The following is a 15624-nucleotide window of genomic DNA, read 5'->3' on the forward strand; positions in this document are numbered from 1 at the left end:
TATATACATATACTGCGTATATATATATATATATATATATTGTGTATGAATATGAAGTTCAGCTTGCAAGCATTTAAGTTAGCAGCATTCAACACATTCTCACTCAGAGTACAAATCCCAGGATGAAAAGTAATCAGTTTGATAATCAGTCACACACTGTGACTCGAACCCCTATAAAAAATAACATATTAATAGACTTCTCAAGATTGTTGTGTTTTATGTGTTAGAATAGAGTCTCAGTGTCTTGAAATAAACCATGTAGAATACCATATTGCCTCCAGCAACGGGTTAAATCGCTCACTTGTAGAAGTCAGCGGTTGGCTACAGCCACAATAGCCAAGAAGGCTGGATGCCAAGACACTGATTAGCCTAGCTATGCCTCTGTTCTCCAGGCCATGTTGAGTGGAGGTGCAGTGGGAGTCCAGCTCATCACCAAAGAGCACTGTGCTAAACACAAGTTTAAGTGGAAGAAAGCCAGCAGACAGTAGTGTATCCATGCTGGACATATAAAGCCTTGGGCAAGGAGGCATCTGCTTCTTTAATACATAATTCACTCAGAGCAGAAACATCATGCTTTAGTCCTGAGGGCCAGTAGTCTGCTTCTTCTTGTTGGAACATAAAACTGTCTCCATCAGATAATCCGGTCCCTTGTAGACGGGGGGGGGGGGGGGGGGGGCATTTCTGTGTTCCAAGTATCGAACTGTGAAATGTGAAGTTCAATTTGAGAACAGATTTGCCTTCAAAATGTACACAAATGAAAGGTTTTCCACAGCGATGTAATGTACAGTATACTAAAGTGTTCAACGGGTAGTTTTCAAGGTGCACCACCAAATGTATGTGGAAGCAAAGTGATCTCACCTTTCCACCTCAGCGAGCTCGTCCTCATCAGCCTTGATATGCAGGTAGGTCAACATGTAGAGACAGCCAAACTGCCCCCGAGCTCTCCCTTCAGACACGCACACAGTCACTTTACATCACAACCCCTGCAAATGCATCTTCCTGTTGGGGGTATTATTAGAAGCACTCATGTCTTATTGCCCACATTATTATCACAACTGACAGGATGTGCATTAGTTACGTCGGTGTCCGCAGCAGATTGGCCATAATGTTGAGACGCACTAGTGTACAAGCCATTTTGGAAATCAGCATGAAGAGTGAAGAACCTGAGGCAGCTGTAGTGCTTTCATGTGTAATAGTCCCAGCTCAAGTTCCCATGAAAGAGGCACTAATGGGTTAACAGTAGAAATGAGAGGGGAAGAGAGGGAAAATCAATGCTTTTGTTGAGGGGAAGAAAGAAAGGCTTTCACAGGTCTATGTATCATTAAGCAATTGAGAAAGCTAATTAGAGTGGGGGGAAAAGATGTGCAGATCTCACAGCTAATTATTTCCATGGCAACAACAGCTCCTGTAGATGATCTGAGGTAGCATGAGCAGCTGACAAGTCAGCGAGTCACAAGAAGAGCAAGAGAGACCCCTAGTGGTATAGAATTAATATCTTTTTACCTATATTTAAACTATAAAAGCAAAATGTATTTATATTAAAACAGGTTTGAACATTGAACAAAATGTTATTTCAGTAGAAACATCTTTGTGCAACATAGATCACACTCTGGGTGCAGTCGCTATGCTTTAGTGATTCAAATATAAACTGTTTTATAGAGATAAATTAATGTATGCATTTTATATTTAATCAAGAACTTAAACTTCAACCAATTAAAGAATAGAAATTCCAGGAGCCTCCCAAAGAACTATACGTTATGTTAAAGATCTATTATTATGAGGAATATCACTTTTCTTTTAACAATTTTACTGCTTTACACTCAATGCAGGCATCGGCTTCTTACATTTGTTCTATTTATTCCAAAACACATGACTTTTATTTCTTCTGTAAACGCCACTGTGCAGGAGGATCTACAAATGTAAAAACCTAAATGAAGTTGCATTGTGTTGAAGCAAAACCGAGCAGTATTCATTGATGAAAAGTGGAAACATGACAAATTGACCAGAAGTGTAACCCTTAAAGTAACATAGTTGAAATGTCTTTAATTTTAGTTCAAATGTAAACATCATTAGAAAAAGAATAGTTCTGATTTGCGGTAGTCAGAGATGACTCGACCCTCTAAATGATGCCCGTCAGTGTCTCTGTTTGCTGGGGTCAATCTTCTCCAGGTGAACCAGTGGTTTAAGTTGCTCAGCAAAGCTGCGCATGTCCTCTGACATATTGTCCTGTCCGGCGGGAGCCAACACACTCAGCTCCACCAGGTATGAAAGTGATAGACGTTCCGTGTTCTCTGTGTTCCCTGGTACGAGGATGCGTGACAGCTTGCTAACCACAATTTTCATGGCACCTTTGCGGAATATGTGCCCATTGGCCACAAACTCGTGGTCCATGCGGAAGCCCATCTCATTGAGAAACTCTGGCAGACTGTGAGAGGCAGCAACGTCAACACAATTGCGCACCAGAGCATGGCGGCTCTTGTCCCCCACTTCTGGTTGGCCTAGGTAGCGTAGGTGCCATGGTGATGTAGGGTGGGAGAGGGAGCGCCGGGCACGTAGAATGAAAGGGTTCCCTTGTTGGCCTTTCAGTAGATAAACCAGTTCATGATCTGTAAAGGTCTCAGGTTCCATGTTGTCACACAGACCTCGAAGGCGATGCAAGAGGCTTTCCAGTGCCTGGTCTAACACACTGCCTGCAGTAATAAAGAGTAGAGAAAAAGATATATATAAACAACATTTAAACTGCGGTGTGATGATCTGGGCTGCACAATATATTGTACTTAAAACAGAAGTTTATACATTTACAGAATAAACACACATTACATCAGCTGAGATTCCTTAAGATACAGAGAGCGGAGACAGAAAGGAAATAGATCTGGGTCACAAATACAGCAGATGTTCTTCCACTTTGTACATTTAAGATAAAGTAGCTTCAGCAACCCTTTAGATTTCAGGTCTGGTTGATTTAGTAACAGGAAATATGGTTCAATACTACAGGTCCCAGAATACTGGGGGCAGCGAAACAAACTATTGTTGTTTTAATCAAAAGGTCCATTATTCAGTGAGCAACCGTGATCTGATTTTAAGCTGCACACGGCATGAGTCTGCCAAAAGCTAAAGTAATTGGTTACCTCGCTGAGAAGTTGGAGGTGTGCAGCCTGTCGCCTGCAGCTTTTCATCTAACAGTTCACTGTGGCTGCTCCTTCTTCTTCTATTACTCCTTGCAATATTTTAAACTGATCCGCCATCAAAAAAATACCAAAAATGATCGCTGTCTTGTTTTGCAGATGCATTTTTGATGAACGACTAGTGGTGTGTGTCAAGTTTACTGAAAGATTCATTTGCATTTCCTGTCACTATTTTTATTTTATTATTATTATTATTATTATTATTATTTATTTATTATTATTTATTTATTTTTGTATTATTGTATTTTACCAGTTAAATACTTTTAATGTGAAGCTTTATTAATAACTTAATACAGCATTTTTTTTCTCAGTTTGTAGAAATATATAAGTGACTTAAATAAAAGGTAATAATAATAATAATAATAATAATAATAATAATAATAATAAAACAAAATATTTTTGAAATTGTCTTGTTTTGTGCATTATAGTATCATGAGGTTGTTAGCTTAAAAAAAAGAAACTATCATTTAGGCTCTATATTCACAGCACTTGCAAACATACACACATGCTCACATAACCATAGTAGTATTATAAAATTAATACATATTTTCTTTGTACTATTAAATCCTACATGCCATGTATAACACACGTGGGTGCATCTAACGTTAGCTTACCTTGCAGCAGATACTCCATCATATTGATTGTGCCCCCGGTGACAGGCATCGCTGTAACAGGAGGAGCTTCCATCTTTTCTCAGGCACCAAGTTGTTTTTGTCTGTAGGATGCAAATATTAATTAGCTTTATTGGTACAGTCGCCATTAGACCGTTAACTGAGTTCAACTTTTAACACGTAATGCTACTTTACAACCATTGTTAGCTAAATATAGCGAACTAGCTAGCCAAATCACGTAGTTAGCAGCTAATGCTATCTCACTCTCCATATTAGCTTGCTTCATTACCTGAGAAAAGCGAAATGCAGATCTTCACTTGTTGGGGAAACTGGGTAAGAGTTTTCGTCTTCGGTGCCTCCAAAGAAAAGATGATGACCGTGTTTGTTCAATCAAAACACGGCTAGCAGTTAGCTTAGTTAGATAGCATCAGTTATGTAAGTATGTAAACAACAATGTAAGTGTTACCCAAATTAACGTTAGCTAAGTTACTTTAATGGTATGGAAGTAAAGAGCCGATTAAAATGAATAAAATAGTCAAACGGCTGGGTTTATTATCGGATAAAGAATGGACACCGACGACAGTGGATGGAAATCATCTTACTTTTCTTCTTCTGTGTTTTTTGCTGCAGTTGGCATCCAACTTTGAGGCGCATTACCGCCCCCTGCTGGACTTATTTGGTTGTGTTCATTTAAAATACCAATTAAAAGTAAAACTCCTGCTTACTGACTTTTCCTTGAATAATAGGCCTATGCTAAAAGTACAACGACTAGAATGTACTTCAGTATTAAAAATACATATATATATATATATATATATATATATATATATATATATATATATATATATATATATATATATATATATATATATAATATGTATAAATATATATATATATATATATATATATATATAATATGTATAAATATATATATTTATACACAAATATACATATATTTATATATATATATATATATATATTACACATTACACATGTATATTATACAAGTAATATAAGGAATTATGGAATGGATGTTCCTTTGTTTGAAAAAAAAAAAGAGGAAATTATCAATCAGCTCTTATCATCGCTTTGTGACCTTTTTTCTATACTTTTATTTCGCTATACACACAATAGCTGTTACTATGAGTTGTGTGATTCATTGTTGTCTCAGCAGATCTCCCGAAGACAACTGTTGAATAATCAATTGACGACTCCTCTTCCACCTGCAGTAAGAAGTAGGAAATGTAATTGAACAAAAAACACATGTTAGTTCATTGGTGCATGGTAGATAATATTAGGTCGTACCATCATCATTCTTATCATCATCATAGCCTCCCACTTACACTACTATTCAAGCAACAGCAACCAACGGGAAATGGAAACGCTTTGAAGAGATGGAAACAGAATCAGGGGGAACATGTATAACCCAATGGCAAATATGTACTTCTTTTCAGGGCAGTAGACCACTGAAAAAACAATTCACAGGAAATGAATAAGACAAAGAGCTGATCCTACCTGCCCACAAGCTTGGTCTGAGGTAGCAAATTAAAAGTGCCATTAAAGTAAGACATGTAACGGCTGATGATATTCCATAAATAATTGGAATCAGATGTTCAGCTTCCGGAGGTATATCTGTAAAAAGCAAAAACATAAAAAATAAAAAAACACCTTTTGATCCGGACAATGAACTCCTTCAAGAGAGATACGGCAAAACACCCACCTGTTGTTTTGTTTAAAGCATTTGATGGTCCGTGGGTGCTGTTAACTGTACTGTGTCCATCAAACATCTGCTTTGCACTGCAGTTTAAAGACACATTTGGATGTACAAGCACTGATGTTGTCCCTGCGCCTGTCTCCACTTTTAATGTGCTGTTTGGTTTGACGTAACTGAATTCCATGTCACACATCACATCACATGAAACAGAGGAATCCTCACTGTGGTGTACTGTAATAGGGCAAAAAAAAGATTTGTTCAGTAGAGTTTTTCATTTTGACATTAGACATTGTGTGAGTGTGTTATGCTTTCACCTGTAATTACACACAAGTTGATCGTAAGCAGCTTCTGCCTGCGTCCATTACATCCCCTTTTCCAGCAGGTATATTTCCCAGCATCTGCTCTTTTGACTTTTACAATGTGCATAGACTGGTTGGAAGTAACAAAGTCTGATTCTGATCCTTGTATCAAGTTTCTGAGCGCAGCCATGTTACTTGCTTCAAATGTCCATTTTAAGTCAGTGAATTCGTCCGGGCAAGCATGAGTGAAACCTTCGCCTGCAACAATGTAGAATGTCTCCCGAGTTTCTTCCAGAATTTCTGGGAGAAAAAATAAGATATTGTTTGTTTCAATACAAGATGGGTTTTGACAATCGTATATAACTGGATAAAAAGCAGTTACATTATTCCGTTTTAAGAAAACAAATGATGACAATCGCAATAGTTCTGACCTTTCTTCATGCCGATGACTTCGGGGGGGTCAACCCAACAGTTGCCTTGAAAACAATGTTCACACCAGTAAAGGCCTTGATCATCCTCTGCGAAAATATTAATGGCCAACGAACCGTTTCTCAGCACCTTCACTCTTTTTCGTAAGAGCTGCTCATGGTATTCTACTCCTTTTTTATCCTTAAAATATATCCGTATTGTGTTGCTATGTTCATCCTTCTTGTAAAACCATGAGTGTGAATCCGTTCTGTAATGTTTACAAGGTATCACAGCTTGACATCCCAGCGAGAATTGATGATGATTTGTGGCTGTCAAAATAAAACGTTTTCTGTCATATACAAATAGTAGCTGTAAAAGTGTGAAATATCAATAATTGCCAGACAACACTTACTTCCCTTCTTAAAACCAGTAAAATATCAATGATTTAGCCATTACTTACTTTTTCCTGAGGCAAAAGGGGATGAGTTCCAAATAATCAGTAGAAAAATAAAGCCTTTTTGCATCGTGCTTGAGGCTCTCTTTAGAAATAAAGACAATACTGAACAAGTTTTACTGAAAAAAAACCTTAGTGGCTACACTCGCATTGCTCATAAAGACACAGATCAGAGACTAATGTTGACACGGAAGTGGTAAAACAGCCAATACAAAGGAAATGTACTGTTGCTTTCACCCACGCTGCTTTTGTGAGGGTGTTGCATTTACTCCACTTTATAGCTTCTTGCAGAGACCTACTTTACTTCATAAAATATATGTTGATATGGGCTGCAGTATTAGTGTGAAAGGTTTATTTGAGCACTTGAGTTCAACAGAGATCAGACACTTGCACAAGCACAATGTCTGGAAAGTGCATCTGTGGAAAGGTTTACATGGCATGAACAATATGAATCGGGTGTGAGTCACATAAGCACAACAAGCTAAATAATGCTAAAGACTTTTTAGACAATGTTGCATCATACAGTTCTTTATTAAAGTTTTGATTTGGCATGTTCTTCAATGTGGACAAATCTTAACATGCTAGCCCAGGGGTCGGGAACCTTTTTGGCTGGGAGAGCCATAAAAGCTAAATATTGTTTTATGTATTTCCTTGAGAGCCATATATAAAAATATATACATTTGAATGCAACTTTATGTTTTAAGAATAACACGTCTCTGAGTACTAATAGCAGTATCAGTGTTTCATTGAACATGTGCTCTTTTATTAAATAAACTAAACACTTACGTTAGTTATCTCATTTATGTGCACGTGTCAGTGTTTACTGCACTTTTCATAACTGGCCCGCTGGTTTTGGTAATAAACATCAATGCATGGCACAACCACGGGGGAAATACATTCGAGGAAGTATCTAAATGTGTGAATGAAATGAAAGTTTTTGGAAAGCAAAGGGAAAGACACCACAGATCTCTGGGACGATGTGAGCTGGACTGTTTGTGCGACATAACGAAGCCTCTCACTGTTAAACCTGCAGCTTCAGGGCCGTGTGATCACAGACATGTGTGATGCAGTGAGAGCTTTCCAAGCCGAGCTGCCTGTGGGAGACTCTGATGCAGAAGGAAACTTTAGTCACTGCGTGTTTCCAAACACTGACTAACCATCTCCCCCGCTGTGTTCCCGACAGCATTCTGCTCATCTGCTGCACTTTATCCAATATGTGTATCCTGTTCAATAAATGTGGACCGTGTTTGGCCCTCGACGTAGTCCCAGTTTTTAATGTTGACCCTCTCTGTGATTGAGTTGTGACCCCCCCCCGGTCTACTGCTTGCTTTGTGCAGTTTCTCCTCTGCTCTGTTTCGCGAAGGGCGGGCCATAGGTTCCCGACCCCTGTGCTAGCCTATTATAGTTTGAGCTTTGAGCCTCTTAAGATTACCATACAGCTGAATGAACATCTATCTAAAACAGTTTCAATAAAGATACAATTATTTTTTTTAAAGATATATATTTTATGTTTCATCTATAACATCTATATATCTTTGTCAGCACGTGCAGTCATTTAATGGACCTGTCCGGGTACATTCTCCACCCACAACCCGGTGGTTACGTCATACTACAAACAAAAGAAGGTGTTTTGCGTCTCACTGTTTATCGTCATCAGAGCCAGCACCATGGAGACAACTGTAGCTTTCGTGAAATATCACTTGGGCTGGCCTCAAATGCACCACTTGTTTGCTACACTTTGTCTTGTTGCCTTCGTCTACAAATTAACTATCTTGCTCGCCCAAAGAAGAGATGCGTTGCGAAATGTTGAGGCTTTTCCAGGACCACCGGCACACTGGCTTTTTGGACATGTGAAAGAGGTAATTATGTCACGAGCGCTCAGTAACATAGCAGTGTAACTTTTAAATAAATAAATAAATACCACCTTACAAAACACAAAGTCACAAAGAGATTTACAGTAGTAACAATACTAATACTAATAATAATAATACAAGTAAATAAGTTAAATGCAACCCATTTGTGCCTGAAAGACTATAATATAAAGATATTGTTGAATAGTTTTGATTAGTCTTGAAATCTGGTACAACCAGTCTATCAGACAGTATCATATGACCTGGAAATATTTGCAAATGTTGTTAGTAAGCATCACAGTTCAAGCAATAACAGTGCCCTCTTCAGGCTACAGCGAACAAAGGTTTGGTTACCTATGTTTCGTTGTTTTCTTTCAGTTTAAACAGGATGGGACTGATCTGTACAATCTTGTGAGATGGGGGAAGCAGTACCCGTATGCTTTCCCTATGTGGTTTGGTCCCTTTGTTTGTGTCCTCAACCTTCACCATCCAGATTATGTGAAAACTTTATTGACATCAACAGGTGTGTGAACGATTCTTTTAACTTTACTGAAATTGTACAGCTTTTTATTGCTTTTTAGAAACTTCTGCTGGGATTTTGTTGCATTTTTTTCACAACCAAAATTCAATATAACATCCTTTTTATTTATTTGTTTCCTAACAGAGCCAAAAGATGAGTTGGGATACACTTTTCTAAAGTCTTGGATTGGTAAGACTGCTTTGCCTTTCACCTACAGTATATTTTGGTTTATTGCAGAGTGTAATCTTCTTTACTCACTGACACACATACTGTCTGTCTTTGTCTTCAGGTGAAGGCTTATTGGTGTCTAAAGGCCAGAAGTGGTTTCGCCACAGAAAGCTCTTGACCCCAGGTTTCCATTATGAGGTTTTGAAACCATACATTAAACTGATGTCAGAGTCTGTTAAAACTATGCTGGTATGTAAAAAACAGTTTACTTTTTTATATATAACAATTCATATTAACTAAACTATACGACCATAATGTTGAAATAATGTAAAGAAAATATAGGCTGAGGCTTTCTAGAGTCTGCAGCTATTTTGTGTCAAAGTTGGTCTAACTAATGAGTGTGTTGGAGTTTTTTCCATCTCCTGCAGAGATGTCACATCTGTTCTCTCACTGTTGCCAGGACAAATGGGAAAGTTATGCAAACACCAATGAGTCCTTTGAAGTGTTTGAACACGTGAGCCTTATGACACTAGACAGCATCTTGAAGTGTGCTTTCAGCTACAACAGCAACTGTCAGACCGAGGGGTTAGTCCATACAAACCTTTTACGACCAATTCCAGGTCTATGTTCTCAGTTGTTTACAGCTTCTGCTGCCTGAATCATTCAGGAAATTAATCTTTTAATGATTGTCTATTTTCTCATTTCAGTGGAAAAAATGCATACATCCAATCAGTGTATGAGCTCAGTAATTTGATTAGCATGCGGTTCAGGACATTTCCATACCACAATGACATCATTTTCTACCTCAGCCCACATGGCTACAGATATAGAAAAGCACGCAGGGTGGCTCACAGTCACACAGGTAAGATCTTCAAACATAGTTAGATTAATGGCAATCTGGAAAAATATCAATCATACTGGATTTGATGGATTTACAATGGATATGCAATTTGCTAAATAGCGTACCCATACATTAAAAGTGTATAGGCCTTATTACATTTTGGGTATATATGTTCATTATTTTACTTGTTGCTGTATTTTAAGAGTTATTATGCAAATACTCATTCATCATTTTTTCTTTTGAAGAGGAAGTCATTCGCAAGAGGAAAGAAGCACTAAAAGAGGAGAATGAGATGGACCGCATACAGGCCAAGAGAAACGTAGACTTTCTGGACATCCTTCTCTTAGCAAGAGTATGTTCTGTAATAACTACGGTGGCCCTTGAAGGTCAAAACACAAAAATAATTCACAAAACACAAACATTTCACAACTCTGTTGTCATCCTTCTGGACCTTTCTGCTGCATTCGACACAGTGAACCACCAGATCCTCCTTTACACCTTCCAAGAATCGTATCAGGCTCTGCTCTCTCCCTGCTCAAATCCTACCCAAAAGACCGCATATATAGGATACCTTGGAGAGTATCTCTGTCGGACCCCTGTCAACTCACCACTGGGGTTCCTCAGGGCATCTGGGTGTGACACTGGACGACCACGTGTCCTATACACACTTTACAATATCAGGAGGATACGTCTCCTATTGACCCAGAAGGCGACACAGGTTCTGGTCCAGGCTCTTGTCATCTCACGCCTTGACTACTGCAACCAGTAGCAGGCAGCCAGTATGAGCAGGCAGCCAGTATGAGCAGGCAGCCAGTATGAGCAGGCAGCCAGTATGAGCAGGCAGCCAGTATGAGCAGGCAGCCAGTATGAGCAGTACAGCGAATGGGCAGTTATCAGCTACAAACTACTGAGTTCACAAAAATAGGCATTGTCACTTCTGCTCAATGTCATGACCTCTGTAAGAAACCACATATCCCTGTAAACTGCACTTGTATACCAACTGAAAGCACAAAGTAACAAAGCCCTCTATAGAGCAAATAATTTAAAGATAGTGATAGTAATATTAATAAGACATTTAAAGCATAATCAAACTTTAAAAGCTTGATTGCGTCATGTATAAAACCTGAGATATAAGAGATTATATGGCATTATGTGCAAATGAGACCTGCAAGTGGTAAAATCCCAGTGCAAAGGAAACAGAAGGCGTCTGCCAATGTGCAGAAGCTTGCTCATGTTCAGCATATCAATGGCCACTTGTACATGGCTGCTCCAATCCTGTTTATGATTTTCATGGATAGGATATCGAGGCGTAGTCGTGGAGGAGAGGGGTTGCAGTTCGGTGGCCTGAGGATCTTATCGCTGCTCTTTGCAGATGATGTGGTCCTGATGGCACCATCGGTCTGTGACCTTCAGCAGTCACTCGATCGGTTCGCAGCCGAGTGTGAATCTGGCCATGGCTCTCAGCAGGAAACCGGTGCATTGCCTACTCTGCCTACTCTGGGTAGAGAATGAGCCCTTACCCCAAGTGAAGGAGTTCAAGTACCTCGTCTTGTTCGAGAGTGAGGAGACGATGGAGCGAAAGATTGGCCGGAGAATTGGAGCAGCGGGGGCAAAGCCCTCGGTCTACCGGTTGATCTTCGTTCCTACCCTCACCTATGGTCATGAAGGCTAGATCATGACCGAAAGAACTAGATCGCGGGTACAAGCGGCCAAAATGGGTTTTCTCAGACAGGTGGCTGGCGTCTCCCTTAGAGATAGGGTGAGAAGCTCAGGCATCCGTGAGAGACTCGGAGTAGAGCCGCTGCTCCAGTCGGAGCTGGGGGATCATTACTAGAGCTGCTGCCCCCGCGACCCGACCCCAGATAAGCGTTAGACGATGGATGGATGGATGGACCTATTGATTGAGCAGACAGACATTAGCTATCTACGTGACTTCCAATAGGCCTACTCGGCACTAAACTGACAGCTATTGTCTTTGTATTTTATATGCTATTTTATTATTGTTTTGTAGTAGTAGTAGTAGTAGTAGTAGCAGTAGTAGTAGCAGTAGTAGTAGTAGTAGTAGTAGTAGTAGTAGTAGTAGTAGTAGTAGTAGTAGTAGTAGTGGCACATTAATAAACAGTATGTTTATTTCTCATTCTTATTTATTTGTGTCTTTTATCTCAGGATGAGAAGCAGCGGGGTCTGTCAGATAAAGATCTACGAGCAGAAGTGGACACCTTCATGTTTGAGGGCCATGACACAACAGCCAGTGCCATGTCTTTCATCATCTACTCTCTGGCCTGCCACCCAGAATACCAGAAGACGTGCAGGGATGAGATCATTCAAGCCCTGGATGGCAAGGACACCATTGAGTGGTAGGCTTAAATGTTGAAAACATTGCCCAATGCAAGTCAGTGCTACTGTGTGTCACCACAGCTGGATGAGGTGAGTTTAAGGCCGTCACCTTTTTGTGGTGAATATTGACAACTAACACGTGTCCGTCTCATCTTAAGGGAGGATCTCAGTAAAATTCCATACACTACAATGTTCATAAAAGAATCCCTCCGCCTTCACCCTCCTGTACCAGGATTGGCAAGATTGACCACCAAACCCATGACCTTTTGTGATGGAAGGACTTTGCCGAAAGGTTTGTCGTTAACATTTATCCCCTGTTAAAAAAGATAAATATTAACTTGTATTGGTTTTGTGTCATGTTTTTTTCACAATAGCCTAGTCAAGGTTGCACAACATACAACACACGTAAACCCTTTAACATACATGTTTTCAATTGTAGTAGCACGTTTACAATAATGTGTCTCTTACTTAAAAATATGAATTGTTGATCTATTTGTATTGTTGTATTGTACTGTCCATTAAACAAAACCAAAACTTTTTTTCCCCTTATTTGTAGGTAGTCAAGTTGCAATAAGTTTGTTCACGCTTCACAGGAATGCAACTGTCTGGGAAAACCCTGAAGTAAGTCAAGATGATCATTCTGAGCAAGTCTTTGCAAGTGAAAATCTCCTGTGCCTAGTCACTACACGGTGTACATGGTGTAGAATCAATGATCAAATTAAACATATGTTCCCTCTTTGCTGTGGTGGTCCAGCACTCTGCTTCTACATAGAATGTGTCAAACCTCTAGTGCCCTGGTCCCAGATGTCAGCACAACACAAACTGACACTCCCATGGTATATTCACCCTCAGTATTCGGGGTGTGAATGAGCATAAGCTCATTACATTTTCAGTGGACAAATGAAGAAAATGTGTGGTTTATGTCACACTGGTGTTTATTTTTTCCATCTTGTGTCAACACAGGTTTTTGACCCACTGCGTTTCCTACCGGAGAATGTTTCCAAGAGGCCACCTCATGCATTCGTGCCCTTCTCGGCTGGACAAAGGTTTGTCTTAATCTGATACCTGACTGGCTCACTAAGAACTAGGTATACAGCTACTCTTGGAAAAACACTGTTAGAGACAGTTTTGTTTTGTGTATATCGTCAAATATTATTGCCACCTGGTGGCCACCTCTGTAGTCAATACAAAATACACTGATCAGCCATAACATTATGACCACTGACAGGTGAAGTGAATAACATTGATTATCTTGTTATAATGACACCTATCAGTGGGTGGGATATGATAGGCAGCAAGTGAACACTTTGTCCTCAAAGTTGATGTGTTGGAAGCTGGAAAAATGGGCAAACGTAAGGATGTGAGCGACTTTGACAAGGGCCAAGTTATGATGGCTAGACGACTGGGTCAGAGTATCTGCAAAACTGCAGCCCTTGTGGGGTGTTCCCGGTCTGCAGTGGTCAGTACCTACCAAAAGTGGTCCAAGGAAGGAAAACCGGTGAACCGGCGACAGGGTCATGGGCGGTCAAGGCTCATTGATGCGCGTGGGGAGGGACGGCTGGCCCGTGGGTCCTGCTATTCATGTGGATGTTGCTTTGACACGTACCACCTACCTAAACATTGTTGCAGACCAAGTACGCCCCTTCATGGAAACGGTATTCCCTAATCGCAGTGGCATCTTTCAGCAGGATAATGCACCCTGCCACACAAATGGTTCAGGAATGGTTTGAGGAACACGACAACAAGTTCAAGGTGTTGACTTGGCCTTCAAATTCCCCAGATCTCAATCAAATCGAGCATCTGTGGGATGTGCTGGATAGACAAGTCCGATCCATGGAGGACCCATCTCGCAAGTTACGGGACTCAAAGAATCTGCTGCTAACGTCCACAGCACACCTTCAGAGGTCTAATGGAGTCCATGCCTCGATGAGTCAGGGCTGTTTTGGCCGCAAAAGGGGGACCTACACAATATTAGGCAGGTGGTCATAATGTCATGGCTGCTCAGTGTATATGACTACAATTCCCACTGCGCCCCAGGCAATGAAGAGACACAGATGTTGGCAATCTGTGTGGAAGAAGCTGACTATACACAGTTCTCAACCAACTAGCGTTCAAACTTTTATCCTCTAACAGAAACATCTAGACAATCTAAATTTAGTTTCTTTTGACTCTTGGAAAGGCCTATTTTCTTTTGTTGAATGTGCTTGGAAACAACTTTATTATATGTTAATTGACCACACGAGCCATACAGCATCAAACCATCATCACAACTGTGAGTAAAGGTCTAAAGTGGCCTTTAAGAAAGCAAGAGAAGGAAGTCGCAACAAACAGTATTAAACGAAAAAACGTAACTTCTCTTATGACATGTTTCTGTCCTCTTATGGTGTTACTTAAAAGCATTTCATTCATCGTCATATTCCTCACATTGGTGTTGTTTTCCTCACTCAGAAACTGCATTGGTCAAACCTTTGCCATGAACGAGCTGAAGGTGGCAATAGCCATGACACTGAAGAGATACCAGCTGATCGAGGACCCCACTCAAAAACCCAAGTTACTTCCTAGACTGGTGCTTCGCTCAATCAATGGCATCCACATCAAGATCAAACCTGTTGACCCACAATTATAAAGGGAAATAACTGGAGAAACACTATACACCTGGAAAAAGGATTACTCCATTAAGGGAACATTTTCTAAAATTATAATGTTTAGCTAATAATGTTTTGGTGGAAATTATTTTCTAAAATGGAATTTGCATTTGTATTTTAGAACAATTTTCTCACACTGGAACAGTTTTAATAAAACTATTTTGCACTTTGTATTTGAAAAAGGAATCAGATCTATATGTAGTAGGACATTTGTACCAAATCAGTTTGGAATAAATAAAAAATGTTTGAAAAATATTTTCCTTTCTTCATTTGTAAATGCACTTTATATATAGTGGTTCTCTTTTAGTCGTTGATGCTGTTAGGACCAGGTCAAAACAGTGAAAGGTTTAGCTGAGCATTTAATAGAGCTCATTGACATTTTGTCAGCCTTTTTATGAAGGTAATGTGAACGTTCACACTATTCTTTTTCAGTATATGTTTAATTAAACGGTAACTAAAGTTTACGACCTTTGTGTAGATTTACTTTTGCCTGGCATTCAAGTTATTGATCTGTACCACATTAACTCATTTGAATCAGGTCAAGGTGCTCCTGACGCATCTGCTCAATGTCTCCATCCAGAAGACTGTACAT

At 39.8% G+C, this 15624-nt stretch overlaps 3 protein-coding genes across 5 annotated transcripts; 1 reads left to right on the forward strand and 2 right to left on the reverse strand.

Annotated features, from left to right (window-relative positions):
* Positions 1–2016: 2016 nt before the first annotated feature.
* Positions 2017–4545, reverse strand: med18 (mediator of RNA polymerase II transcription, subunit 18 homolog (yeast)). Of its 2 annotated transcripts, XM_029451664.1 has the most exons (4): positions 4399–4545; positions 4086–4152; positions 3800–3900; positions 2017–2690 (listed from the first exon to the last, which is right to left on the reverse strand). In XM_029451664.1, the coding sequence occupies exons 3-4, from the start codon at positions 3870–3872 to the stop codon at positions 2134–2136; spliced, it is 630 nt and encodes a 209-aa protein (XP_029307524.1). In that variant the 5' UTR covers positions 3873–3900; positions 4086–4152; positions 4399–4545; the 3' UTR covers positions 2017–2133. The 2 variants fall into 2 exon arrangements, with proteins under 2 accessions (XP_029307524.1, XP_029307523.1); XM_029451663.1 differs by lacking the exon at positions 4399–4545 and having other exon boundaries at positions 4086–4392.
* Positions 4546–4831: 286 nt separating this feature from the next.
* On the reverse strand, positions 4832–6847 carry LOC115021605 (uncharacterized). 2 transcript variants are annotated; one of them, XM_029452138.1, is made up of 7 exons: positions 6678–6847; positions 6241–6546; positions 5825–6109; positions 5517–5741; positions 5312–5428; positions 5140–5180; positions 4832–5019 (listed from the first exon to the last, which is right to left on the reverse strand). In XM_029452138.1, exons 1-7 carry the CDS (start codon positions 6739–6741, stop codon positions 4900–4902), a joined length of 1158 nt encoding a protein of 385 aa, XP_029307998.1. In that variant the 5' UTR covers positions 6742–6847; the 3' UTR covers positions 4832–4899. The 2 variants fall into 2 exon arrangements, 1 of the variants encoding a protein (XP_029307998.1); XR_003833742.1 differs by having other exon boundaries at positions 4832–5428; positions 5839–6109.
* A 1491-nt stretch (positions 6848–8338) lies between these two features.
* Positions 8339–15256, forward strand: LOC115021682 (cytochrome P450 4B1-like). The gene is made up of 12 exons (XM_029452275.1): positions 8339–8530; positions 8900–9044; positions 9186–9230; positions 9331–9458; positions 9670–9794; positions 9917–10071; positions 10296–10402; positions 12217–12407; positions 12546–12679; positions 12944–13008; positions 13351–13433; positions 14836–15256. The coding sequence occupies exons 1-12, from the start codon at positions 8339–8341 to the stop codon at positions 15011–15013; spliced, it is 1548 nt and encodes a 515-aa protein (XP_029308135.1). The 3' UTR covers positions 15014–15256.
* Positions 15257–15624: the final 368 nt, after the last annotated feature.

Source organism: Cottoperca gobio, chromosome 16, assembly GCF_900634415.1.
Source record: "Cottoperca gobio chromosome 16, fCotGob3.1, whole genome shotgun sequence".
In the NCBI taxonomy this organism is placed as follows: domain Eukaryota; kingdom Metazoa; phylum Chordata; class Actinopteri; order Perciformes; family Bovichtidae; genus Cottoperca; species Cottoperca gobio.